The sequence below is a fragment of the Dermacentor andersoni genome, chromosome 7 (assembly GCF_023375885.2).
Source record: "Dermacentor andersoni chromosome 7, qqDerAnde1_hic_scaffold, whole genome shotgun sequence".
NCBI classification, from domain to species: Eukaryota; Metazoa; Arthropoda; class Arachnida; order Ixodida; family Ixodidae; genus Dermacentor; species Dermacentor andersoni.
In genome coordinates this window covers 16,751,003-16,778,173 of record NC_092820.1, presented here as the reverse complement: position 1 = coordinate 16,778,173, position 27,171 = coordinate 16,751,003, and the positions used below count along the sequence as shown (strand labels likewise).

Genomic DNA, 27,171 nt, shown 5'->3' with positions numbered 1-27,171 from the left:
ACGGGTCATTGGGCGAGGAGCTTAGGCGTTCCATAAGTGTTTGAAGAACAGGATATTTGCGCTGCTCGTCGCCAATGTGGAGGAAGCCGGAGAGGGATAGAACACTGATGTCTCAGTCTGCATTGGTATCGTCCGGCTGATCCACGGGATTGCGGCACAGGCAGTCAGCGTCTTTGTGCAGGCGCCCTGACTTATACATAATAGAAGATGTATATTCTTGTAGACGCAATGCCCAACGTGCAAGTCGTCCAGTTGGGTCCTTCAAAGAGGAGAGCCAGCAGAGGGCGCGATGATCGGTTACGACGCAGAAGCTCCGACCGAAAAGGTACGGCCGAAAGTTCGCGACTGCCAATACGAGCGCGAGACATTCTCTAAGTAATGGAGTAATTTCGCTCAGGCGTGAGAAGAAGGCGGCTAGAGTAAGCGATGACACGGTCTTGGCCCTGTTGACGCTGAGCGAGGACAGCGCCGATACCATGACCACTCGCGTCAGTTCGTACTTCAGTGGGCGCAGAAGGGTCAAAGTGTGACACAATTGGGGAAGTTGTAAGCCGCTCAATCAGGGTAGACAAGGCTTTTTCCTGCAGTGGTCCCCAAGAGAAAGAGACGTGTTTCTCAAGAAGGTCAGTGAGAGGGTGACCGATGTCGGCAAAATTTTTCACAAATCGCCGGAAATAAGAGCATAAGCACAGAAAACTACGGACATCGTTTGTTGAACAAGGTACAGGAAACTTTCGCACGGCGTGAACATTCTGTGGATCAGGTTGGATTCCGGCGACGTTTAGGAGATGGCCGAGAATGTTAATTTCACGGCGATCGAAATGGCACTTGGAGGAGTTTAGCTGAACGCCAGCCCTGCGAAACACAGAGAGTATGGCTGTGAGGCGCCGCAGGGGGCTGTCAAAGTTCGGCGAAAACACAATCACATCGTCGAGGTAACAGAGGCATGTAGACCACTTCAAGCCGTGCAAGAGAGAGTCCACCATGAGCTCGAATGTAGCTGGCGCATTGCATAATCCAAAGGGCATGACTTTAAATTGGTACAGACCGTCCGGTGTGACGAAGGCGGTTTTCTCGCGGTCCATCTCATCGACGCTAATCTGCCAATAGCCGGAGTGGAGGTAAATTAATGAAAAGTATTGCGATCCGTGAAGGCAGCCAACAGCGTCATCAATGCGAGGCAGGGGACAAACATCCTTCTTTGTTATCCTGTTGAGGTGACGCTAATCAACGCAGAAGCGCCACGAGTTGTCTTTTTTCTTTACAAAGACAACCGGCGATGCCCACGGGGTACTGGAAGGTTCAATGATGTCCTTGTCTATCATCCTGTCTACTTCTTTCTGTATGATGGCCCTTTCTGTTGCGGAGACACGATATGGCCGCCTATGAATGGGGCTGGCGTCACCGGTGTTGATGCGATGCGTGACAACAGATGTCTAGCCAATTGGACGGTCGTCCAAATCAAAGATGTCCCGATAAGAGGACAGGAGGTGACGAAGAGCTGCTGTTTGCTCGGAAGGAAGGTCAGGGGCGATCATTTTAGAAACATTGACCGCAGGCGTCGAGTACGGAGGAGTGGGTGACAAAGGTTCGTTGGTACTGAGGAGGGATACAGAGGCCAAAGAAGAAACCTGAAATTCTTCCAAAGGAGTAATATGCGCTATGGCGATACCGTGTGGCAGCACATGCGACGAAAATCCAAAATTGAGAATAGGCACGCGAGTGCAGTTTTCGCGGATCCGGATTAAGGTGCTCGGCAGGGCAATATTGCGCGAGAAAACGACGTCAGTAAGCGGCGACGCGACGTACTCGCCATCAGGTAGGGGAGGACAGGGCGTCAGGAGGACATTTGTAGCCGCTTGTGGAGACAGCCTTGCAAACTGAGCCGATCATAAGCGGTGTCAAGCACAAGTTGCGTCGGCAGGAAGCGGCAGATCCAACTGTACAGCACCTGCGGAGCAGTCAATTTGGGCTGAGTGTTTCGAAAGGAGGTCAAGGCCGCGAATTAGGTGGTGCGGGCAGTGTTCAAGGATGATAAAGAGACCAACGGTATAATGGCTCCCAATGGTCACACGTGCTGTGCGCATTCCAAGGACAGGTGAAGTACTCCCATCGGCGACTCGCACAGTGACCGGTACGGCGGGTGTCAGAACCTTTTTGAGCCTTCGGCGGAGAGCAGCGCTCATAGCTGAAAGCTGCGCTCCTGTATCAACGAGAGATCTAACAGGAACGCCATCAACTTGAATGTCCAGTAGGTTTCCACATGTAAGCAGGGTCAACGGAGGATTTGTGGGCCGGGTCGGAGTTGCAGCTTCACCTCCGGAAGATGCACCACCTATTTTCCCGAAGCGAAGCAATCGGTTGCAGAAGGGGACGAAAAGCGGTGTACGAGAGGCGAACGGGACCTACGACCTTGCGGAGACGGGGAGCGGCTGGATCTTGGTGGAGCACTGTCGGCGTTGATGTTCCTAGTCGGCGTATAGGGCGAGAGAGTACGATTGTCTGGTACATGTCGGTAGTGACTCGGAGATGATTACCGGGGAGGCGACGACCAGTGGTTGCGGAAATGACGGGTGATTTGTCCAATACCGGAGCAATTAAAACAGATGGGTTTATCATCCGCGGTGCGCCAGTCAGCTGGGTTGCGACGGAATGGCGGAAAGCTTTGCGTCTGGGAGCGAGCGGCCGGAGAAATCTGGTAGGTGTTTGTATGGCGGACCGAGCCGAGAGATGGAATGCCCAAACTTACTATTTCCTCCCGAACGACCTCTTGTATAAGGGAGATAGTGGGCACGCTTTCCCGACAGTCGGAACGAACTGGAGCCGCAGCCATGGCCTCAAGCTCACGGCGAGCGATGCGCGTGATATCTTCCGGGCATGTGGGCTAAACGAAGTGCGGCGGGTCTTCGCAAGATGTCGCGGCGGTATTGGGCAATCGGTCGAACATTTGAGCGACGCGGCGGCCATTCACTTGTTCGAAGTGCCGGCACTCCTTTATAATTGTATCCACAGTGGCACAATACTTACACATCCGGAGATTGAAGGCATCGTCTGCAATACTTTTCAGTATGTGACCAATCTTGTCTGGCTCGGTCATGTTGTTATCAGCCTTGCGACAGAAGGCCAGCACATCCTCTATGTACATGACATAGGATTCTGTGTACGTCTGAGCGCGGCACGCAAGTTCTTTTTTTCCTGTCAGCTGACGACCGACATGTCTGCCAAACAGGTCTCGCATTTTTTCTTTGCAGACATCCCAGCTCGTTAGGTCACCTTCGTGTGTGTTGTACCATTGCTTCGCAGTTTCTCTTAGATAAAATATCACGTTTGCTGGCATCATTGTTAAATCTCATTTGTTGTTGTCGCACACTCGCTCGTACATCGTAAGTCAGTCGTCGACGTCGGCGTTGTCCGTGCCACAAAATGTTCCTGGGTCCCGCGGATAAGTGAGGATGACCGTTGGCACGGGCTGCTGAGGCGTTGTCGCTTGTGTCGGTTGATTTGCCATTGTGGCGGCAGGTAGATGACGTCCGCTGCAAAGTTCCGTGATTGTACCATGCACCTCCACCAAAATCTTGCAGGAAGAAAGAGTGTAAAATAATGTATATTTACAACTGAGGTATATGGCGTTCAGGCAACTACCAGACTTTGTTTTCCTCTAGTCCAATCAACTGCTTCCTTCTCGTCACCGTAACAACATGATAAAAAATAACAAGCGACCAAGAACTGATTCATGGTTCACGCCAGAGGCTACTGGGAGGGGACTTTATAGGTTATGGTTGGCTAAAGTCATTTGTGTGCGATTATACAAAAATTCCTGAATCCAGATTAGACCGTTAGTGTCCAAGTTCAACAGTTCAAGTTTTAGTAGGAAGCTTTGGCGGGATACATTATGAAATGCCTTTGCAAAATCTAAAAACATTGCGGCGGTCTGTACATTGGTGTCAAGGTTAGTTTGCAAGTCATGAACGAAAATAGCTAATTGAGTTTCGCAAGAGAACCACGTTGTCAAGGATAAAAGGAGTGATTACAGTCCAGGAGGGCAAGGATTTCAGAGCAGATTAAATGTTCTACGATTTTGCACGGCACACTTGTTAGTGAGATGGGTCGATAACTTAAAGGGGAATTCATGTTGCCTGTTTTGTAGACTGGAACGACCTTTGCCACTTTCCAATCATCTGGAATGTTTCCTGAAGAAAGTGACTGTGAAAACAGTAAGAACAATTATGATGCAGCCACGTGTATTGTGTTTCTTAGAAGTTTAGAGTTAATTTCGTCAATGCCTAATGACGATGATAGCTTAGTCTTCTCGATTATGAATGAAATTCCATCAGCATAAAATGTGATGCATGGCATGTGACCTTCGATGTTGAACAAAGGTAAAGAAACATTTGTTTCAATTTCTTTCGTGAATACTGTTGCAAATGCGGAGTTAATAGTGTCAGTGCATTCAGTATCGGAAATTGACTCGTGCGAGTCATTGGTGAGCATAATAGCGCAAGCAGCATGAGGGTTTGTTACTGCGCAAAATTGTCTTAGGTTGGTGCGCAGTAAATCTGGGAGTTTGGTGCCGTAAAAGGAACGCTTTGCGCTGCGAATAGCAATCAGATATTTGTTTTCAGCTTTGTACTAGATTTCCCATCGATGTGAGTTCCTGTTGTTTTTAGCCGCTCGGTAAAGACATTTATTTTCGTTTTCTAGTTTTCTTAAGGTGTTAGTAAACCCTGGCTTTTGATTACTGGGGGGTATGTCAACTTTCGGAATATATTTGTTGACCAAGTCTTTTAAGTTGTCCTTTAATATCGACCTGTTATCAATTGCTGACTGATAGCGATACGCAGCTTTAAACCAGGGAAAGAAGGCGTCAAGTCCTAAGTAAGTGCATCATAGTTGTAATCAAACTGTACTTAGTATCCTCACAACACAGACTCCATTTTGTTTATCGCACTTCCTCTTTATTCTCTTTTCTACCCCTGCCCCTTGTCTTGTTCCAACTTCTATTTCCCAGCCGTCATAGGATTGCTTCATTCCCCCCAGAATTGTTTGCATCCCTCATGGAATGATATTTGAATATATTCCCAATAGGAACGGATTCCATGGTGTCATTGGGACCAATGTACCATATGGTCTTTAAGTGTCCGTGTTCACTTGCTGTCTTGATCGCACGAAATGGTCCGTTATAGGCCGCGTTCTGGCTTGGCCCTCTTTCAACCAGCACGAAGTCGCCGACATCGAATGTTGGTAACGTTGTATTTTGCCTCTTGTCGAAATTTCTCTTCATTCTTTCACGATACCTTGATCTACTATCTTCAGTTCTTTCTGCTTCTTTGAGCTTTATATTCTTGTCAATGCCGAGGCTTATATGCGCAGGCAGGTAAGGTGGTCTCCTAGTTGCAGCGAATAGAGTAGTGCATCCCGGGCCAGTTTATGCGAGCGGTTGTGGTGGGCTACTTCCGCTTCCAGACAACATTTCCAACAACCTGGGAGCGCTGGATAAATGCTAATGTATTGTTTCATGTTCCTGATAGCCCTTTCAGCTAGCCCATTTGCTGCGGGATGATAGGGCGCAGTGAACCACAACTTGATGTTACGCTTTTCATCCCATTCCTGTAGCCAACGACTTCGGAAAGCAGGTCCATTGTCGGAGACAATTACTTTTACATTGTCAGACATTTTTCGATTCAAAAATGAAATTACGCTGTTAGCATCTTCTTTATCAGGTCTTACTGCAATCATCCTGGTGCACTCATCAATGCACAACAGGAAACCTTGTGTCTTCTTAACACCTTCAGACATTTTCGGAGTTCCGCAAATTCTAGATGAATAACCTCAATTGGCGTGTTAGAATGGTTAAATTTTACTTTGTTAATCTGCCATTTATGACATAATAAACGTAGTCTTTTGTTTCTTGCTTCATACGAGGCCACGAGAATTTGTCAATTTCATGTAGGTTCTCCAAAAGTCTTCATGGCTTCCTGATTTAGGGCTATCATGGTACAGTTCTAATATTTTTGGAACCAAGGGAGTAGGAACGGACACTCGCCCATTTTAGTACGTTGAAAAACCTCGGTTTCTTCCCGTATCCTCGCAACATTTGCCTCTTCAAGATAGCCTTGAAGCATAATGGCTAATCCCGACATTGCATCTGCGTCCTTCATAGAAGCTCCCGTGCGATGAGCTACTTCAAAATCAAATTGCTGCAGTTCACCCACCCAACAGGCTATCTTTCCTTTCAGTTCGACTATCTTCAATATGTACGTTAGTGCTTCATGGTCTGTGTATAACTTGAACTTTGCACCTCCCAAATATGAACTGAAGTAACGGACGGCTTTTAAAACGGCGAGAGCTTCTTTTTCTGTTGTGGTATAGTTCAATTCAGTTTTGTTATGTATAGCTGTAGTATCCAACTACACGAAGCTGTTGGTTTGGGTGGTCGTGATGAGCCTCTTTGATATAAGACTGCTCCCGTTCCATTGTGAGAAGCATCGGTATTTAATTCGAACGGCAGCTCAAAGTCTGGTAAGCACAAGACCGGATCAGAAGAAATTATTCGGGCCAATTCTCGGTAGGCGTGATCCCATTCTTCTGTCCAATCAAATGGAACGTCGTTCTGGGTCAGTCTTGTCAGACAGTGACGTTTGAGAGCATAATCTTCAATGAATGCTCTGAAATGGTCCGCCAAGCCTAGAAACACGCTAAGTGAGTCTACATCGTATGGCTTTACTGATTTTGCTATGCGAGCTACCGATTCTTCTTTCATATTCTTCGTTGTTCCGTCCAAAACTCTGCCCAGACATGTCACCTTAGTTTTGAGGAACTCAGTCTTCTTGAAATTAACTTTTAGCTTAGCATCAGATAACGCTGCCAGAATATGACTCAGGTGTTCCTCATGCAAATTTCCACATTTAGAGTAGATGATAATGTCGATCACATAAACATTGCAGAAGCGTCCAATGTAGTGACTCAAAACTGTGTTCATCATCATTTGAAACGAACTAGGCCAGTTATTCGATCCAAAAGGAAGGCGAGTATATTGCTATATGCCAAATGAAGTCGTAAATGCGGTGTATTGTTTAGTGTCTTCTTGCAGTAGCACTTGCCTGAAGCCCTTGCACAAGTCTGTGCCAGAAAAACAGGTACAGCATCTAGTATCATCGATGATGGTGTGAATCCTTGGCATTGGAAAAGGAAGCAACAGGGTTTGGTTATTTACCGCTCTGTAATCCGTACTTAGCCGCCAGCTGCCGTCTTGCTTTGGAGCAATGGTGATATGTGAAGCGAAATGAGACACCGACGGGCGAATTACATTAGCATCTAACATCTTTTGTACCTCTTCGTTTAGCCACGCCTTCTTTTCTCTCGTCAAGTTGTATCGCTTTTTTCCCACAAATATTTTGACGGACAGGTGAAATGGCACCTTGTTGTTGCCGGTGGATATCCTCCCAAGCATACCAGTTCGGGGTATAGTTGAGGAATTACACTGTCTTTCTTCAGCATCCGTAGGGGGCCTTCTTTTTGTACCGACTCTGTTTGGTCAGCCTCTTGATCAACAGACACCGTATCGTCGCAGTATTTAGTCTCAACAACTTCATGTGCGGACGAGATAGGAGAAAGCCGTACTCCACAATGTCTAAAACTAATGAAACCACTTCTGCCTCTTTAGATTGGTACTTTAGTTTCAAGCGAGCCCACTCACAATACTCTTTCTTGCTTCCTTCATACTCACGCACAAGAACTGATTTCCCTCAGGATACATCTTGTGGGTTTGCGTTGCTTTTCTTAAGAATGGATACAGAAACTCCTCTGTCTATAAGTGCTATTGTATGTTGTCCACTAACCTCAATTTCTGTATCTAGTAAACTCGCAGAAATCAAAGAATCAGTCTCGTTTTTTGTGATAGGGTCAGACTGAGAACCCTCACTTATTAGTTTTTTTTTCAATCTAAGCAAACTGCGTTCCTCAGGCAACGACTCTCTTTCCGCGGCATGCAACGACCTCTGGTGACTTCCCTCTTGGTAACCGTCCTGTGGTAACCGTTCATGAAACTCTCCGTTTCTGGATGCTTCTGTCCCTCGGACATACAACGCGGCTTTGTCGGTCTGTCCATCCGATGGCAGGCGATCTCTTGAAGTGACTCCAGCAAAGCCTCAATAGTTTTTGGTGATGCAGCTTGAATTTGTCGTTGCAATTCCTGAGGTAGGCCATGCATTATGAGCGCTATAACGGATGTCAGTGGAAGTTCCGGCTCTGCAAGTTGAAGTAGTCGACGCTTTTTCAATAAATATTCGAGCACTGCTCCAGACATATAGCGATAAGATATAGCTTGATCCGATCGCTCAAGCGGGCTGCCACGGAACGACGAGATGAAGCTCTCCTTCCACGTGCTCCATGCATCACATAGATGTTCCGAGATACGCAGCTCGTACCATTTTCTTGCGATGCCATTTAGAAAAGGGAGCATATGCTTCATTCTTGTTGCACCGGTGTCCCAGCTGTTTTGCCGACAGGCGTATTCAAACAACGCCAATCCAAGCTTCTAGATTCCTCGACAAAACATCAAAGGGTTCAGGTTCCACAACCTCGGTAGGGACGCTTTCTTTGAGGCCCAGAGCCGAGAGAAGAGCCTCAATCATTTCATTTTGCTGCAAAACGTGCTTTTGTTCAAGTTGAATTGCCAGAAGCATATCGGAGAGAGCTGAATGGTAAGTTGGCTCCGATGCGGCTGACTTCTTTACTTGCGATAGCACAAGGTGGTTGAAAAGGGAAACTTGAAGGTTTATCTTCATGGACACTTTTTTTAAGAGTTGGTCCAAAGACATAGATGCCTTCTGCAGAACGATCGACACGAGCTCACATGTGGTCATGTCGACGGGAAGATCGACTGGCGGTTCTCGAGGGAGTGCGTACTTTGTGAAGACGAGGCTGTCTTTCGTTGGCTGAACGAAGAAGGTTACCCACATCATGGGTCGTATAAAGCCCACTGCGGCAACATATGTAACAAAGCTGTACTTAGTAGCCTCACAACAGAAACTCCATTTTGTTTATCGCACTTCTTTATTCTCTTTTCTCCCCCTGCCCCTTGTCCTGTTTAAACTTCTATTTGCCGGCCGTCATAGGATTGCTTCAGTAGTCACCCTTTTCGTAAAGCCTTATAGTTTTATGTGTCTTATTTAGTGTTGTACGAAAAGTAAAGGTAGCATGAAAATCATTATGGCCACTAATTCCTCGAAGGTATGTAATAGGTTAGAGTGTACTGGGAGTGTTAGTCAGCATTAGGTTCCGTATGGTTGCGTATTCTGGTGCGACTTGTCTTGGCACTGAAACTGATTGTCTCTGTTTCAAGTGCAAAAAAATACCCATAAAATTCATTGCCTCTGCGGGACCTACTACTGAACAATATGGTATGTTGGTCCAGTCTATGTAGGGGAAATTAAAATCCCCGCAAAGAAGAATGGAGGCATTAGGGTAGGTTGTCGTAAGTTGTACTAAGTTGGTCTGGATCTCCCTACAGAATTCAGGAGTGGCATTGAAAGGCCTGTAGCAAACTTCCAGCAGCACTGTAATTGGTGATTCGCAATATAATAGCCATGGTAATTCGACTTTAGGAGCGATGTTAATAAACGAACACACAAGTTACCAGTGAACCGCTACATGAAGACCGCCGCCACTTGTGTCTACGCGGTCAGTTCGATTAACTTGGAAGTGAGGTAGCGAGGACAAAAATTCGGGATCAGTGACGCCATTGTGTAGCCAAGTTTCTGTTAGAATGAGCAAGTTGCTGCCTGTTGATGATATGATGTTAGATATAAACTAATTTCCATGTATTTTGTCAAATTGTGTTTGTATATTTTGAGATGAACTTTTTTGCTGGTAATCGCGAAAATTTAAACAAAATTGTTAGATTCCATTTCAATGTTTCTTTTTTAAACGTATAATGTATTGTACAGCGTGTTGAATACACATGTATAAACAAATACGTATGTGATTCGATGTAGAGAAGCAGACGCATTGTACATGATGAAGTGTATATTGAGTCGTGTCAACTGCTGCAGACTGTCTTGTTGATCATGGGGTCAAGCCTGCGTCAGGATTTCTCGCCTTTAGTCTTTGCCTCCCGCAGGGAAATTTTGTATTCTTCCTGCAAAATAAACATGTTTGATTTTATTTTATTTGAAACTCGTGCTTCAGAAGATAACTGCGTGCGTTAATAAAGACTGCGGAGAACGAAACATGTTTTCTGGGAGCAAGTCTCGGGTGATTCTTTTTTTGTAGAGAGCACGGCCTGATTGATACACGAGTGAGATAATTCGTAACAATATATTGTTCAGGACCAATGTACAAGGTTTTGTAGCGTAGAGAGTATGCCAGTAATTTAGATTTCATCAACATTATCACCATCATCAGCCTGGCTACGCTCGCTGCAGGGCAAAGGTTTCTGCCATACTTCTCCAACTACCCCGGTCATGTGCTAATTGTGGCCATGCTGTTTCTGCAAACTTCTTAATCTCATCCGCCCACCTAACTTTCTGTTGCCCCCTGCTACGCTTCCCTTCTCTTGGAATCCAGTCCGTAACCCTTAATGACAATTGGTTATCTTCCCTCCTCATTAAATGCCTGGACATGTCCATTTTTTTTTCTTGATTTCAACTAAGATGCCATTAACTCGCGTTTATTCCCTCACCCAATCTGATCTCTTTTTATACCTTAACGTTACACCCATCATTCCTCTTTCCATAGCTCATTGCGTCGTCCTCGATTTAAGTAGAAGCCTTTTCGTAAGTCTCCAGGTTTCTGCCCCGTAGGTGAGTACTGGTAGGACACAGCTGTTATGCGCTTTTCTCTTGAGTGATAATGGCAACGTACTGTTCATGATTTAGATTTAGCTCAAGCTAACAGCGACTTCCCTGCTTTCTAACGTGCGGGAGAAATCTTCACCTAGACTATTATTTGTTCCTTTCAGCATTCGGCATTTTGAAAGAGGGGTATCTTTCGTTTTCCAATGTGCTTTTTTTCTTTTACTAGACGATTCCGTTCTTTGGTGTGTTTTCCTAAGCGATGTGCCCGTTCTATAAGCGTGGAGTTGATCTCGGTTTTTAAAGGATCACGGCAGATCTGAATTATTAATTCTTGACACCGGGTAACGATTTCTTTTTTAGTGGAGCCGGAAATTCAGTATAAAATCAGGGTATGGCGGCGGGATCGGTTTTCCGCGTAGTCGAAACGGGCGTGCAACGCTGTCACTAGGCAATTTGTTTCAGTTGATGTTCACTGTGGTGTTTGTATGTCTTAGAGTAGAGGCATGTGTGCAAAACATGCCTACAGATACGTGTGTTTTCACATATACGTTGAATCTCAATATTGCTTATTAAAGGGACACTAAAGCGAAACAACACATCAGTTTAGGCTAATTAAGTATTGTTTGAGAACACTGCAGGCAGTCATTTCAAAATAATAGTTCGATTATTAGATGAGGAAATGGAGGTCGAAGTACCAGTATTTGAATTTTGCGCCGAAATCCCGACACCAGTACATCAGTGTGACGTAAGGGATTCCAAAGTATTTTCGCATTTGGGCCACGTTGGCTGAGTGAAGGTTCCGGAAACTTGCCATGTTTAATATCTGGTTCCTTTAGAACACAATGTAGTCAATCTGTACGCTATTTAATTAAGTAGGCCATAGAAGATGCCATCAGAATCCATGACGTCACAAACACCCGGTGTGGGATATTCAAGAAGGCGTCGCCACCCGTCTTTCGGTCTTTCGCTTTTTCTGGCTTACCAAGCGTCTTATGGAAGTAAGAGTTGTGTTGTTTGTGTCCTAGAGGTAATTTACTGATGCAAAAGAAATAATCTTTCTCTTTACGATCCCTTTAAGGCTCACAATACTCAACATAGTTCAACAATAAGGCAACAGTATTTCGTCAATGACTTTACTGTTTTGAAGTCCTCGACAACGTTATGTTGAGTTATTGTTGCGTACGTTCAATAAATGTTGAAACTATATTAAACGCGTCTTTAGTTCACAATTCGTCGACAATCTGCCGACAATATTTCAAAAGTAATTTTATAGGGATATGCGGGAGCGGATTTGACGTACGTGTAAAGTATAAATGGCTCTCCTGCATATGTGACACTATAAAATGCCCACTGTTCGCACTTACTCAGTGAAGTACTTACACAGGGAAATCGCAAATCGCTCGCAGGTAGGGTGGATCTGTCTCACGACCTCATAGAAACTCTGAAAGTGATGAAGCTTTTGACGACAAAAATGCAAGCTGGCACCAGTCCTCAGAATATCACCACGTCGGGATGCCTCTTCATCAGTGGGCCGCAAGTAACCTTCAATATAACAAGCGGCAAAGTATATGGCCTTATAGCGCCGGGTCTTGAGATCAGGTAAGGTACTTTATGTGTCCATGTCCATAAAAAATATATATAAAGATATATATACTCACCCCTTTCTCTACCACTTTGGTCATATTTAATATAGAGGAAAGGCCGTTTGGTAACACATCCAGGACACTGGCCACTTACAATGAAGACCGATGAGAATCCAAGATTGGTTGCAATAATCGGTCATGGGTCACTGCTTGTAGCAGTGGCGTGGCCAGAAATTTCGTTCGGGCGGGGGGGGAGGAGGGCTCACGTTGCAGCTCGGCCTCCTCCTCATGAAATTTGTCAAGGTATCAAATACATGATTAATAATTACATTGCCATTGCCAAAGGTGCTCCAAACGAATTTTGAAACGCTACGCACTGTCAATACAAGTAAAATATGTATTTTTTCATGCAATCATATACCCATATGTCCAAAAAATCGTGCCTGAAATAACTCATATCAATGCTTCCATGTTTTTAGTCTATTTATTAAGTAAAGAAAATATCACATGCATGTTAGAACTATATCAGTTAGAAAGCAGCAATGCAGTTCTCAAAAATGTAAGCGTCATGAAATTAACAACTTGACGACAAATATTTTATTGAAACTTTGTCATTCAAGAACCTTGTTTACATTTTTGTACATGTGCAATCATCATGGAAAGATCTCAGTAACGCTGTCCTTTGTCCCAATGTATTGCGGAGGAGCAGCTGTCAGCGCTCGTATATTGACACGTGTACTTATATTGATCGGGCGACCACGTTTCGCCGCCTAACAAATCTTATCGCACAGCGCGGGACGCGTCTGCATGTATCCGAAGTTTCTAGAAAGTTATCGATGCTTCTATCCGCTGTCTGTTGTCGCCGAGCCTTGTCTTATCTGATTTCATCGCGTGACTCGAATGTTGTAGAACTTTGTGGAAGGCATGCGGGTCCCAACGATTAGTCTGGAACATTCGATGACTGCTGTATAAAAGCCGACGCACTTGACCCGCTGATCAGATTTCCGACGATCGCCGACCGTGTTCGCCGCTATCGTTGTGCTATAAGTGTAGCCTGTTTTTGTGGGCACAGGTTCGCCCAATAAAAGTTAGTTTTGTTCTTCACAGTATTGCTACTGTGTTCTTGAACGTCACCACCACGTGACATCTGGAGGTGATTTTCGGTCATGTACCGGACGCCCCCGACAAGCCGTGATCCAAGCCCGGACCGCAAAGAGAACACCAACGTAGTCCCGGAGCATCGAGCAAGCCCCCGTCTTCAACAGCTGCCCCCCGGAGCACGGACTTCTACCTGAGAAGACCAAGAAGATTGTGGACAAGGCAACCCCAATGGCAGCCCCAGCGTCCCCCATCGCGCTGCAGCAGCCCAGGGAACCTCCGGCGTTCCGCGGATCAACATTTGAGGACCCGGAAACCTGGCTCCAGACGTATGAGAGGGTCGCCAGGTTTAACAGTTGGGACAGCGACGACAAGCTGCGGCATGTCTATTTCGCACTGGAAGACGCCGCCAGGACCTGGTTCGAGAATCGAGAAGCCACCTTAACGACGTGGGACCTGTTCCGAAGCGGCTTCTTGCAAACGTTTACAAGCGTCGTGCGAAAAGAGCGAGCCCAAGCACTACTAGAAACCAGAGTGCAGCTGCCAAACGAGACGATCGCGATCTTCACGGAAGAGATGGCCCGTCTTTTCCGGCACGCCGACCCGGAAATGTCAGAAGAGAAAAAAGTCCGCTTCCTGATGCGGGGCGTCAAGCAAGAACTTTTCGCAGGACTTATTCGTAATCCGCCGAAGACCGTAGCTGAGTTTTCGGCAGAGGCATCGACGATCGAGAAAACTCTGGAGATGCGCACCCGGCAATATAACCGCCAGGGGCTCACGCCGCAGTACGCCATTCAAGGACTGGATTCCGGCGACCTTCAGGAGACCATCAGGGCCATTGTGCGCGAAGAACTGCGCAAGGTCCTGCCTTCGTCGCAGCCCCAAGTGGCTTCGATCGCCGACATCGTCAAAGAAGAGGTGCACCGATCGCTTGGAGTTCCCGAGCTGCAACCACAATTACCGCAGCCCCAGCCAGAAGCGATGACATACGCCGCCGTCGCACGCCGTCAAGGTCCCCCTCCGCGATCACGCCAGGGCCCTGCAACGACGCAATTCCGTCGTCCGCCGCCGCCGCCGCCAGCACGCCCACCCGTCGCCCAGCGTACCTACGCGAAGAAGACGGACATTTGGCGAGCCCCCGACCACCGCCCCCTCTGCTATCACTGCGGAGAAGCCGGCCATGTGTACCGCCGATGCCCATACCGCGACATGGGATTGCGAGGGTTCGCCGTCGACGCACCGCGCCCTCGGGAAGGTGAACGCCCTCGTGACATCGCCGACTACCTCGCCGCTACTCAGTGGAGCCCTCGACGACCATCCCGTTCGCCGTCACCAGGCCGCTACCTGTCGCCACAGCGCCGACCATACACTGGCCCAGCCCGGGGCCGCTCTGCGAGCCCATATCCGGAAAACTAAAAGCAGCAACCGATGGAGGTGCGGTTCCTGTTAGTCGAAGTGACGAGAGCCTCGGCCGCCGACGAAGACGATGAAGAGACCATCTCGACGACATAATAATGACACGCCGCCGTCCCGACGAAGTCAGGAAGCCAAGACTGCACCGACGAAAGACGACTTGATGACCCGACGTTCCTACTTCAGTTCAACACGACGCAGCCGTGATCCGACGCCAAGACCTAACTGCAACGCCAGACAACGAACCACCGACCTCGACGTGCTTCTCGACGGTCACGCAGTTAACGCCTTAGTGGACACAGGAGCTGATTACTCCGTAATGAGTGGACACATCGCCGCCAAGTTGAAGAAAGTTAAGACCGCATGGGAAGGCCCTCAAATTCGGACCGCTGGAGGACACCTCATCACGCCGAGTGGAATCTGCACAGCAAGAATTACCATTTATGACCGGACTTACCCTGCCACCTTCGTTATCCTGCAACAGTGTTCACGAGACGTCATTCGCGGCATGGACTTCCTGAACCAACACGGCGCAATCATCGACCTGAAGTCGAAGTCAATAACGCTGTCGGAAGATCAAGCGATACCGCCGGAGAGCCCTCGTAGTCACCACGCCTTGAGTGTGCTCGAAGATCAAGTGAGCATCCCGCCTCGCTCCAGCATTGTTATTTCGGTCGGCACCGAAACACCCGCTGACGTAGAAGGCGTCATCGAAGGCGACCAACGTTTACTGCTCGACCGCGAAATTTGCGTCGCAAGAGGGATCGCTCGATTGCACGGAGGAAACACGAAAGTGTTGCTGACAAATTTCAGCCAGGAGTTCAAGCACACCAACAAGGGCCCGACGATCGCATACATCGAGGAAATTCAGGAAACCAGCAATGCCTTTGTCCTCTCGGATTCTGTTGCATCTACCCCGACGACCGTAGTTCCCGAGCCAGACTTCGACATAAATCCAAGTCTCCCCGTGATTAAGCAGCAACAGCTCAGAAGTCTGCTTCGACGGTACAAAGACTGCTTTTCGACGTCATCGAGGATTCGACAAACACCAGTCGCAAAGCATCGCATAATAACCGAAGAGTGCGCTCGACCACTACGCCAGAGCCCTTACCGAGTTTCGACGCGAGAACGCGAAGCTATAAGACAACAAGTCGACGAAATGCTGCGCGACGACATCATCCAGCCGTCGAAAAGCCCGTGGGCGTCTCCAGTTGTTTTAGTGAAGAAAAAGGACGGAACCCTACGTTTCTGCGTCGATTATAGTCGACTGAACAAAATCACGAAGAAAGACGTATACCCCCTCCCACGGATAGACGACGCATTGGATCGGCTCTGCAATGCTAAATACTTCTCATCGATGGACCTCAAGTCTGGCTACTGGCAAATAGAAGTCGACGAAAGGGATCGCGAAAAGACTGCCTTCATCACGCCAGACGGCCTCTATGAATTCAAGGTTATGCCGTTTGGACTGTGCTCGGCGCCTGCAACGTTCCAGCGCGTGATGGACACAGTTTTAGCAGGATTGAAGTGGCAGACCTGTCTTGTTTACTTGGATGACGTCGTCGTCTTCGCCGGAAATTTTGACGATCACCTCAAGCGGCTTGCGACAGTATTAGAGGCCATCAAGTCATCAGGGCTCACTCTGAAGCCGGAAAAGTGTCGCTTCGCTTACGATGAGCTTCTATTCCTAGGCCACGTCATCAGCAAATCTGGAGTACGCCCCGACCCGCAGAAGACAGCTGCCATCGCAAAGTTCCCGCAGCCAATCGACAAGAAGGCAGTGCGCAGATTCCTTGGCATGTGTGCCTACTATAGGCGCTTTGTCAAGGACTTTTCACGCATCGCGGAGCCGCTAAAAACATCTAACGAAATGTGATGTCGAGCTCAAGTGGGAAACGCCGCAGGCCAAGGCATTTCAAAAACTCAAACGACGCATGCAGTCGCCGCCGGTGCTTGCACACTTCGACGAGGACGCCGATACTGAAATCCACACTGACGCCAGTAGCCTAGGCCTCGGTGCCGTCCTAGTCCAGAGGAAAGACGGTCTTGAACGGGTGATATCTTATGCTAGTCGGTCGCTGTCAAAAGCGGAAGGCAATTATTCTACGAATGAAAAGGAATGCCTCGCCATCATTTGGGCTACAGTAAAATTCTGCCCTTACCTCTATGGCAGGCCATTCAAAGTCGTCAGCGACCATCACGCGTTGTGTTGGCTAGCTAACTTAAAGGACCCTTCAGGACGGCTGGCCCGGTGGAGCCTCAGACTACAAGAATATGACGTCACGGTAATATACAAGTCCGGAAGAAAACACTCCGACGCCGACTGCTTATCACGTGCCCCCATTGATCCCCCGCCACAAGACGACGAGGACGACGACGCCTTCCTTGGAATAATAAGCGCGGAAGACTTCACTAAACAGCAGCGAGCAGACCCGGAGTTAAAAGGCCTCGTCGAGTACTTGGAAGGGAACACCGACGTTGTCCCTAGGGCATTTAAGCGCGGGTTGTCTTCGTTCACGCTACAAAACAACCGGCTCGTGAAGAAGAACTTCTCACCAGTCCGCGCCAGCTACCTTCTTGTTGTACCGTCAGCGCTCCGTCCAGAAGTACTGCACGCCTTACACGACGACCCAACCGCTGGGCACCTCGGATTCTCCCGGACGCTGTCGAGGATACAGGAAACGTATTACTGGCCGCGCCTCACCGCCGACGTCGTCCGTTACGTCAAGACATGCCGAGACTGTCAGCGGCGCAAGACACCACCGACAAGGCCAGCAGGATTACTACAGCCGATCGAACCTCCTCGTCGACCATTCAAGCAGATTGGGATGGATTTGTTGGGGCCGTTTCCGACGTCAACATCTGGGAATAAGTGGATCGTCGTGGCAACGGACTATCTCACCCGTTTTGCTGAAACTAAAGCTCTACCAAAAGGCAGCGCAGCCGAAGTGGCGAAATTTTTCGTCGAGAACATCCTGCTGCGACATGGTGCCCCAGAAATCCTCATCACCGACAGAGGAACGGCTTTTACAGCAGAGCTCACCCAAGCCATTCTGCTGTACAGCCAGACAAGTCACAGGAGGACGACTGCCTACCATCCGCAGACGAATGGTCTCACGGAGCGCCTGAACAAGACCCTCGCCGACATGCTAGCGGTGTACGTCGACGTCGAACACAAGACCTGGGATGCCGTCCTGCCGTACGTAACATTCGCTTACAACACGGCGGTGCAAGAAACAACACAGATCACGCCGTTTAAGCTGGTTTACGGCAGGAATCCGACGACGACGCTCGACGCATGCTGCCGCACGTCACTGACGAGGAAAATCTTGACGTCGCTAGCTATCTCCAGCGCGCCGAAGAAGCCCGACAGCTCGCCCGCCTGCGGATCAAGAACCAGCAGAGGACCGACAGCCGACATTACAACCTCCGACGACGCTTTGTCGAGTACCAGCCCGGTGACCGTGTTTGGGTTTGGACCCCTATACGCCGACGAGGACTGAGCGAGAAGCTCTTGCGTCGCTATTTCGGACCGTACAAGATCATCCGACGTATTGGCGCACTGGACTATGAGGTCGTGCCAGACGGCATTTCGCTGTCACAGCGGCGCCGCTCACGGCCTGAAATTGTCCACGTTGTGCGACTCAAGCCGTACCACCAGCGTTGACGAACTTTGGGACTTCGCGTAACTGACCTTCGGACTTGATTGCTTTTCGTTGTTTTGTTACTTATGTTTAATAAGCGTCCTTTTGTGTTTCGCTCTCTTATATTTGTAGCATCGGGACGATGCTTTTTAAGAGGGGGGTATTGACAGGTGTGCTTATACTGATCGGGCGACCACGTTTCGCCGCCTAACAAATTTTATCGCACAGCGCGGGACGCGTCTGCATGTATCCGAAGTTTCTAGAAAGTTATCGATGCTTCTATCCGCTGTCTGTTGTCGCCGAGCCTTGTCTTATCTGATTTCATCGCGTGACTCGAATGTTGTAGAACTTTGTGGAAGGCATGCGGGTCCCAACGATTAGTCTGGAACATTCGATGACTGCTGTATAAAAGCCGACGCACTTGACCCGCTGATCAGATTTCCGACGCTCGCCGACCGTGTTCGCCGCTATCGTTGTGCTATAAGTGTAGCCTGTTTTTGTGGGCACAGGTTCGCCCAATAAAAGTTAGTTTTGTTCTTCACAGTATTGCTACTGTGTTCTTGAACGTCACCACCACGTGACAATATTGTGAGTAATGGCACCGATGTTATAGTCGCCATACAGAGCACATGTAAAAAGCATGAGTCCTGCAAAATATACGAGGGCGAGACAAATGAAAGTGAGCAAATGCGAACATATGATAAATGGGGTACTTTATGTAAAAGTAGTCTCCATGAGAATTTTGACAATTGTCCCACTGACAATTGTCCCACTGAGCTGCGTGATTCCCGTGTCATGAACTCCGTGGGTTGTCATTGAGTGATGGACTCCTCCGCCCCCCTTTGCCTGCTTCAAAAAGTTTGTAAATGACTCTTTCAAGTCATCGTTCGACAGGAATCTGGTGCCCTTGAGCTGTTTCAGTTGGCCCAATATGTGGAAGGCTCAAGACGAAAGGTTTGGTATGTATGGCGGATGTTGCAGCATTTCCCATTGGAACTTTGCCAGGTTTGTGTTAATCACATCAGCGACGTGGGTACGGGCATTGTCATGTCAATGTCCCACGTCATTTGTTCTTCATCCGGCGTTTCACAGTATCGCAAACAATTGATAGTCTCTCCGGGTTTAGCAAATTCGATCAATAATGGCCCCTGACGATCGAAAAAAAAGTAAAAACCTTTCTGGCGGAAATGACCGCCTTTGCTTTCTTTGGGGCTGGTGAATACCAATGTTTCCACAGTAAGCCTTGCTTTCGTGTTTCAGGCTAGTAGTAGTGGCCCCATGATTTGTCGTCGGTCACAATTGAAGACAAGTCGTCGCTCTCATTGTGATACCTGATCAGATGAGTCAAGGCAGCGCCGAACACTCCGTCTTCTGGTGGTTGTTCGTAATCTTGGGCATCCATTGGGCAATCAAGAGCCGATGACCGAGATATTCGTGAATTTCGGTGTAAAACGAACCGTGACTGATGTTAACATGCCCTGTCAGTTCATTTATACTTATCCCCCGTTCTTGTCTAATCACCCCATTAACCTTTGCAATTCTGTTCGGGATGATTGCCCGGTTGCTTTGGCCCGGTCTTCTATTGTCTTTGCAACTTTCACGCCCTTCTTCGAACAGTTTGCTCCAACGCTTCACAGTGACCAATGAAATACAATGCTCAACGTACACGGCAGCCATACGGCGACTAATTTCTTTTTGGGAAACACCTTCAGCTGTCAGAAAACTCACGACACCACGCTGTTCAACTTTTGGAGCCTCCATTATGCCACGCAACCATGTTCAACCCAGTGTATGAGAGCACTAAAGAACATTTATCCTCACAACTGCGTGTCAGTCTTGTAAATGAGAGATGCCTGTGTGCTACGCATACGCCTCGCAGATAATGAACCGAACAATTATTGCGCGGGGTGGGTTGCCTCACTTTGATTTCCCTCGCCGTCGTGCACTAGAAAATCGTAGATACAATGGAATATACAAATACGAAGAAACAGCTTGATAAAGGGCAAAAAAGTGTCACTGAGGACAAAGTTCACCGCACGTATAGACAAAACCTCGCAGTAAAATGTTGAAATATACGTATAAGTTTCCAATAAAGCTACTTATCTACGACAGTGTCACTGTATATGATGCGTCAAACAAGGCAAATACATATGTTAGGCAATCACATATCCACAGGTAAAAGAATCCTAAGGCCCCCTCCGCCTCCCTCCGCTCCCCGCTTTTCTTCCTTGCGCACACAGGAGCGAGCCACCATCGTAAGCTCGCTTGTGCCACCACCACCCCCTAACGCTTTCACTCGCACGTACAGCATGCGGCGCACGATCACGATGTTATATTATTGGAGTTTTTACGGATCATGAGGGCGACGGCGACGACAGGAAGGCGCCTCAAGTGTTCCTATAATTGCTATCGCAATAATGTAGTAAGAGTATCCGGTAACTGAAGCGTCGCGTGGGTCATTACTTTCAGCAAAAGAAGTTAAAAATTCGAAGTTTCCTCATGCTGCAATTCGCTGCGCCGAAACAATGTTTTTTTTTTTCTTTTGTGGGGTGGGGGCACCGAAACAGAAATTAAAACGCAAGGAAAAGCATGTTGGCCACAATCGAACGCCTGCTTTTGGCACCTCTAATGTGGCCACCGAAAGAATATTCAAGAAAACGTGGAACGCTTCGTCCACAGAGAAGCATACGGATACCACTCAGTATCCTACACTGGCGAGACAAGATTTTCCGGAGTGGTCGTGCTCAAACGAACACGTTGCAATGTGTGGGGTCCCCACAGTGATGTCGGTGAGCGACCATTGTTTATTTTTCTCGTCTGCTAGCCGGAAAGCGTCCAGAACACTGCCAGGCGAAAATTCGCTCGGCCTGAGGAAAACGAACCTACACCGAAGTGCACCGCGCGGTGGTCAGGGCAAGCTCTGGCAGCCTGCCAGAACAAGACGATTGGAGAAGCTCAATGAGCCCTCGCGAATAAAAGTCAAAGTAGAAAAATTAATAAGAATGTACTTACCTTTGCTGGCTTTAGTGTCTTGACATGGATGCTTTGGTGCAAGTAAAAATATGTTGATATTCTTTTATGCGACATCACGGCACAAATGAACCACCACAACGCTTCGTCTCATCAGATGTCGCTGCGTGCTTTGTAAACTTGTCTGATAGTGTGTTGATTTGGCTATTCTCGTTGTCTGGTCCGATCTACGATTTTAGAGAAGTCAATGCACCTTTGACGTCAAATGTCTATAACAACATTAAACCGACAATATTGCGGAATTGAAAATCTAAAGCACGAATTTGGAAATGTCGCTACGCCTTTCGCATCAAAAGCTTATGAGAACTTTATACCTAGAAAGTTTCGGAATTGAAATCTATGCACTTCGTGGATTCCGCGGCCTCCGCGAGATGCCACGATAGGTCTGCACGCCATCAAAACACCCTTGAAAATGTGTGCTCGGATGGGGTTCCTTGTGTCATGTGGCAATCGGTGCATGGTCGTTGCCGCGAAATCCAGCCCGAGTTCGCAATGTTCGCGCTGAAATGGCTATCCTAGAGTTAAATAGACATCCTAGACCAAATGCAGGCGCCGGGGGTTCTTTTGTTCGGCAGGGCATGCCGGCCCGAAATAATAGGAGGGGGGGGGGGGGCTGATGAAACCTCAGAAGTCCCCCTGGGACTTATGAGGCTTATATATATATATATATATATATATATATATATATATATATATATATATATATATATATATATATATATATATATAGCGATCGAAACGACGGGGTTCGTTTGACGGCTGATCAGAAGACAGTTTGAAGACGCCTAGAACGTTATCAAGGGTTTTGCTAACGTTTATGCACAGCGACGCGTTGTCGCCGGAAACCGGTGCCTCAGTAGAAACTTTCCTAACATACTGCAAAACGTTTGTCATTTGTTCTTCGGAGTAAATATGTATATAAATGTATTATCAAATATTAGCGAAGGTGAAGAAAGCACGAGAACTGGTAATGACGAAAGTAGCGTTCTATTGGGCGAACTTGGTCCCTCAAGAACAGGCTTCAGTCAAAGAACGGCACTGCGGCGAACACAGTCGGCGATCTTCAAAAATATGATGAGTGGGTCAAACCCGCCGGCTTTTATACATGAGCTATCGAACTACCCAGACTAATCGCTGGCGCCCGTGTGTCTTCCAGAAAGTTCCTACACCATTGACGTCGCGCATACTTGGAATCGATTACACAAGGTTCGGTGACAACAGACAGCGGATAGAATCATCGATAGCATTCTAGAAACTTCCGATACATGCCGGCGCGTCCAGCGCTATGCGATAACATTTGTTAGGTGGTAAAACGTGGTCACCCAATGATTAAGTTCACGCGTCAATGCCCCCCTCTCAAAAGGCAGCGTCCCGATGCTACAAACATAACAGGATAATGAAACACAAAAGCACAGGTATTAAACAAACGTAACCAAACTACATAGAAACAAAGTCCAACGTAACACACTCCGAAAAAGTCCAAAGTACAGGTATGCAAAGTCGCAATGTTTATTAGCGCTGGTAGAAAGCCTTAAGTTTCACAACATGGACTTACAGTGCCGCTGTGATTGCGAAATGCCATCTGGTACGACCTCACAGTCGAGTGCGCCAATGCGTCCGACAATCTTCTAGGGTCAGAAATAGCGACGTAAAAGCTTCTCGCTAAGTCCTCGTCGGTGCATTAGGGTCCAAACACAACCACGGTTGCCGGGCTGGTACTCGACACAGCATCGTCGAAGGTTGTAGTGTCGGCTGTCGGTCCTGTGCTGGTTCTAGATCCGTAGGCGGGCGAGCTGTCGGGCCTCTTGGGCGCACAGGAGATAGGTGGCAACGTCAAGATTATCTTCGTCGGTGACGTGCGACAGCATGGCATCGAGAATCTTTGTCGGGTTTCTGCGTAAACCAGCTTCAACGGCGTGATCTGTGTTGCTTCTTGCACCGCCGTGTTGTAAGCAAAGGTTGCGTACGGCGGAACCGCGCACCACGACTTGTGCTCAACGTTGACGTACATAGCTATCCTGTCGCCGAGGTCCTTGCTCAGGTGCTCCATGAGACCATTCGCCTGCGGGTGGTAAGCGCTTATCCTCCTGTGGCTTGTCTGGCTGTATTGCAGAATGACTTGGCTGAGTTCTGCTGTAAAGCCCGCTCCTCTGTCGGCGATGATGACTTCTGGGGCACCATGTCGAAACAGGATGTTCTCGACGAAAAATTTCGCCAATTCGGCTGTGCTACCTTTCGGTAGAGCTTTATTTTCAGCGAAGCGGGTGAGGTAGTCGTCGCTACGACGATTTACTTATTTCTCAATGTTGACGTTGTAAACTGTCCCAACCAATCCATCCCCACCTGCTGAAAAGGTCGGCAAGAAGGCTTCATCGGCTGCAGTAATCCCGCTGGCCCTGCCGGTGGTGTCTTGCGTCGCTGACAATCTCGGCTTGCCTTAACGTAACGGTCGACGTCGGCGGTCAGGCGTGGCATGTAAAACCTTTCCTGTATCCTCAATAGTGGTCGCGGAAGCGCCTAATTCCCGTCATCCACGGGTGGCTGTGCTGCGCGACGGGCAGGCGTGGTGGCGGCGGTGGCGGCGGACGACCGAATTGCGGCGTTGCGGGGCCCTGGCGCGGTCGCGGAGGTAGACCTTGATGACGGACGACAGAGTCGTACGTCATCGCATCCGGCACGGTAAGCGGGGATCGGGCGGCACTTGGAAACGCCCAGTGATCGTCGAAGTTCATCCTTGACGATGTCAGTGACTGAGGACGCCTGAGGTTGCGACGAAGGAAACATCTTGCACAGTTCTTCGCGCACAATGGCCCTAATGGCCTCTTAGAGGTCACCGGAGCCCACCGCTTGGAAAGCGCGCTGGTGCGTGAGCCCTTGGCGGTTATATCGTCTAGTGTGCATTTACCAGTTTTCTCAAACGTCGTTGCCTCTGTCAAGAACTCAAATGCGGTCTTCGGCGGGTTGCAGATCAGTCCGACAAAAAGTTCTTGCTTCATGCCTCGCATCAAAAAGCGCGCTTTTTTCTCTTCGGACATTTCCGAGTCGGCGTGCCAGAAGAGACCTTTTCTCTTCCGCGAAAATGGCGATGGTCTCATTGGGTAGTTACTTCAAATTTTCAGCGCAACTTCCGCACTTCTTTTCGGACAACGCTCCTGAACGTCCTCAGGAAGTTACTGCGGAACAGGTTCCACCGTTGTAAAGGTGGACTCCCGGTTCTTGAACCACGTCCTCGCGGCTTCTTCCAAGGAGAAGTACACAGGTCGCATCTTAGCCTCAGAAGTCCATTATTGAAGGTCGAGATCCTTTCGAAGGTTTCAAGCCAGGTTTCCGAATCTTCGGACGTAGCTCCACGGAAAGTAGGGGGCACTCTGGGTTGTTGAAGAATGATGGGTGACGCTGGGACTGCCAGTGTAGTTGTTGAGCTGGCCACGGTCTTCCTGGTCCTATCAGGCAGAAGTTCGTGCTCTTGAGGCAGTCGTTGCAGTCTGCGGCTAGCTCGCTGGTCTTGGGCGACGTTGGTCTTGTGCTCCGGCTTGGATCGCGGCGTTGCGGGGGCGTTCGGTACATGAACGCACCAGCACCTCAACCAAATGTAACGTAGTAGTGACGGTGAAGAAACCACCAAAACTGTGAATGACAAAACTAGCGTTTTATTGGACAAACTTGTGCCCTATGAATAGAATATGCTAGCATAAAATGGGATCCGTATAAGAATGAAGTAAATGAAACTGAAAAAAATACAGAGGCGGGCAGCAAGGTTTATTATGTTAAAATATAGGTACACGGATTCTGTGACTGAGATGCTCACTCAACTAAACTTGCCCAGCTTACATTGCGGCGAGAAATGGCTAGACTAAAATTTATTTATTTAACGAAACATAACCACTTCAATTCCGACACTCAAAGATTCTTACAAAAGAGAACGTCACGGATATCACGGCCCGTTAGGTCTAGCCACGAGGGCCCATATATGCCCATACCAGCAAAGGTTGACTCATTTAAGTACTCCCTCTTTCCTTAAACGATTGAAGATTGCAATGCGCTACCGCATAGCATGACGAAAATTGATTATCTAGAACAGTATGAAAAATCTGTAATGGCCTATTATTCTTCTATGTAACCATCCTCTCACATTATTAGCTTTTTTGTGCAATGACAAGCAGCATGTGCAACATGACATGATTGAAATGATCCTACGGGATATTGAAGTTTCTGTTTGTGATGTTGAAAATATTATTTTGTATGGTACAGTTGTTGCTTGTGATGTTCGGTGCCTGTTACAGTGCTTATATTCTTGTGTAAAATAGGCACACCTAAGCAGTTGTATTTTCAGGATTGATTTGTGTAGCGCTCGTGTTTGTAGCGATCTTTGAAGCTTATATAATGATTACTCCACCCTGTATCGGCCTTTGGGCTAACAGTATAAATAAATAAATAAATAAATAAATAAATAAATAAATAAATAAATAAAAACAAGCTACACTAAAACAACAGCGACAGCGCTGAACACAGTCGGCGAGCGTCGCAAATCAGATCAGTGGGTCAAGTGCGTCAGCTTTTATACAAGAGCCATCAAACGTTCGAGTAAATGCTGGTGCCCGCGTGTCTTCGTGCAAGTTCGAAACGATTCGTGGCGCGACTACATGCAATCAGATTACACAAGCATCGGCACCAACAGACAGCTCATAGAATCATCAATAACATTCTAGAAACATCGGATACTTGCAGGCGCGTCCTGCGCTGTGCGATAACATCTCTTAGGTGGTGAAACGTGCTCACCCGATAACCAACTTCACGTGTCAGTGTCGTCACTCTTACTGTCGCCTTTGAAAGCACCAGCTTTAAAAAATTACGGTTTCGGACAAGCTGACAAAAAGATCACTTAGATGTGTGCCCCCAAGTTGTGTCATCTGCAATAGTAAACCCTGAGTTTGGCATCAGCAGTGACAGGCACCCGATGCATCTCGTAAGCATCCGCACATATCTTTCCAGGATTTATCTGCCGAAGCCCGGCTGTGCCGTCAACCGTGTGCCGCACAATAAAGCTGCAAAGACGCGTCACTCTTCAGCACGACAGTTTGGCATCAGCAGTTACAGGCAGCGGGCGCGTCTTTTAACGCGACAGCGTTAAGGAGCTCGTGACGCAGAAAAGCCGGTGTTGCGGCGTCGGCGGTGAGCAATAAATCCCGGAAGGCAATTCATAAATAAAAACAACTTGCAAGATGGGCTGGGTGGGAATCGAACCAGTGTGCCCGAAGTGTGGACGGAGACGCTACCTCTCAGCCATGAGTTGAATGGTTCAAAGCGGGACAAAAGCGCCTCTAGTAAATGCGGTGTTGCCTTAGAAACGTGCCGTAGAAAGTTATTCTGCGGTGTATATGGGTATTTATGAGCATGTAAATTAGAGAAGTCGCAGTTCAATGAGTAGCGAAGTACGTTTCCGCTACATTTCTTCTGTGCTTGGCGCGCCCACAGCGCCATCTTGCGGCAAACACAGAAGACCCCCTCCTCGCAATGTACGGTACTGCCCCGACAGGTGGCGCGCCACTCGCCCGCTTCTCCCCTTCGTCTCGTTTGAGCGCATTGGATCCGTGCGGGGACCGGTGC

General features: G+C 48.1%; 1 protein-coding gene across 5 annotated transcripts in view; it reads left to right on the top strand.

Annotated features, from left to right (window-relative positions):
* The window catches only part of LOC129386000 (uncharacterized), a 277,464-nt gene that overhangs the window by 101,837 nt on the left and 148,456 nt on the right, over positions 1-27,171 (top strand). For 4 of the 5 annotated variants that reach the window (XR_011895615.1, XR_008613468.1, XM_072289162.1 and 1 more), the window contains exon 3: positions 12,203-12,395. The exons of the other annotated variant lie outside the window; for it this stretch is intronic. Coding sequence is in view for 2 of the 4 variants with exons in the window: in XM_072289162.1 (XP_072145263.1) it covers positions 12,203-12,395 (193 nt within the window). In the remaining 2 variants the exon portion in view is untranslated. The remainder of the gene's footprint in view (positions 1-12,202; positions 12,396-27,171) is intronic. 5 annotated transcript variants of the gene reach the window in all.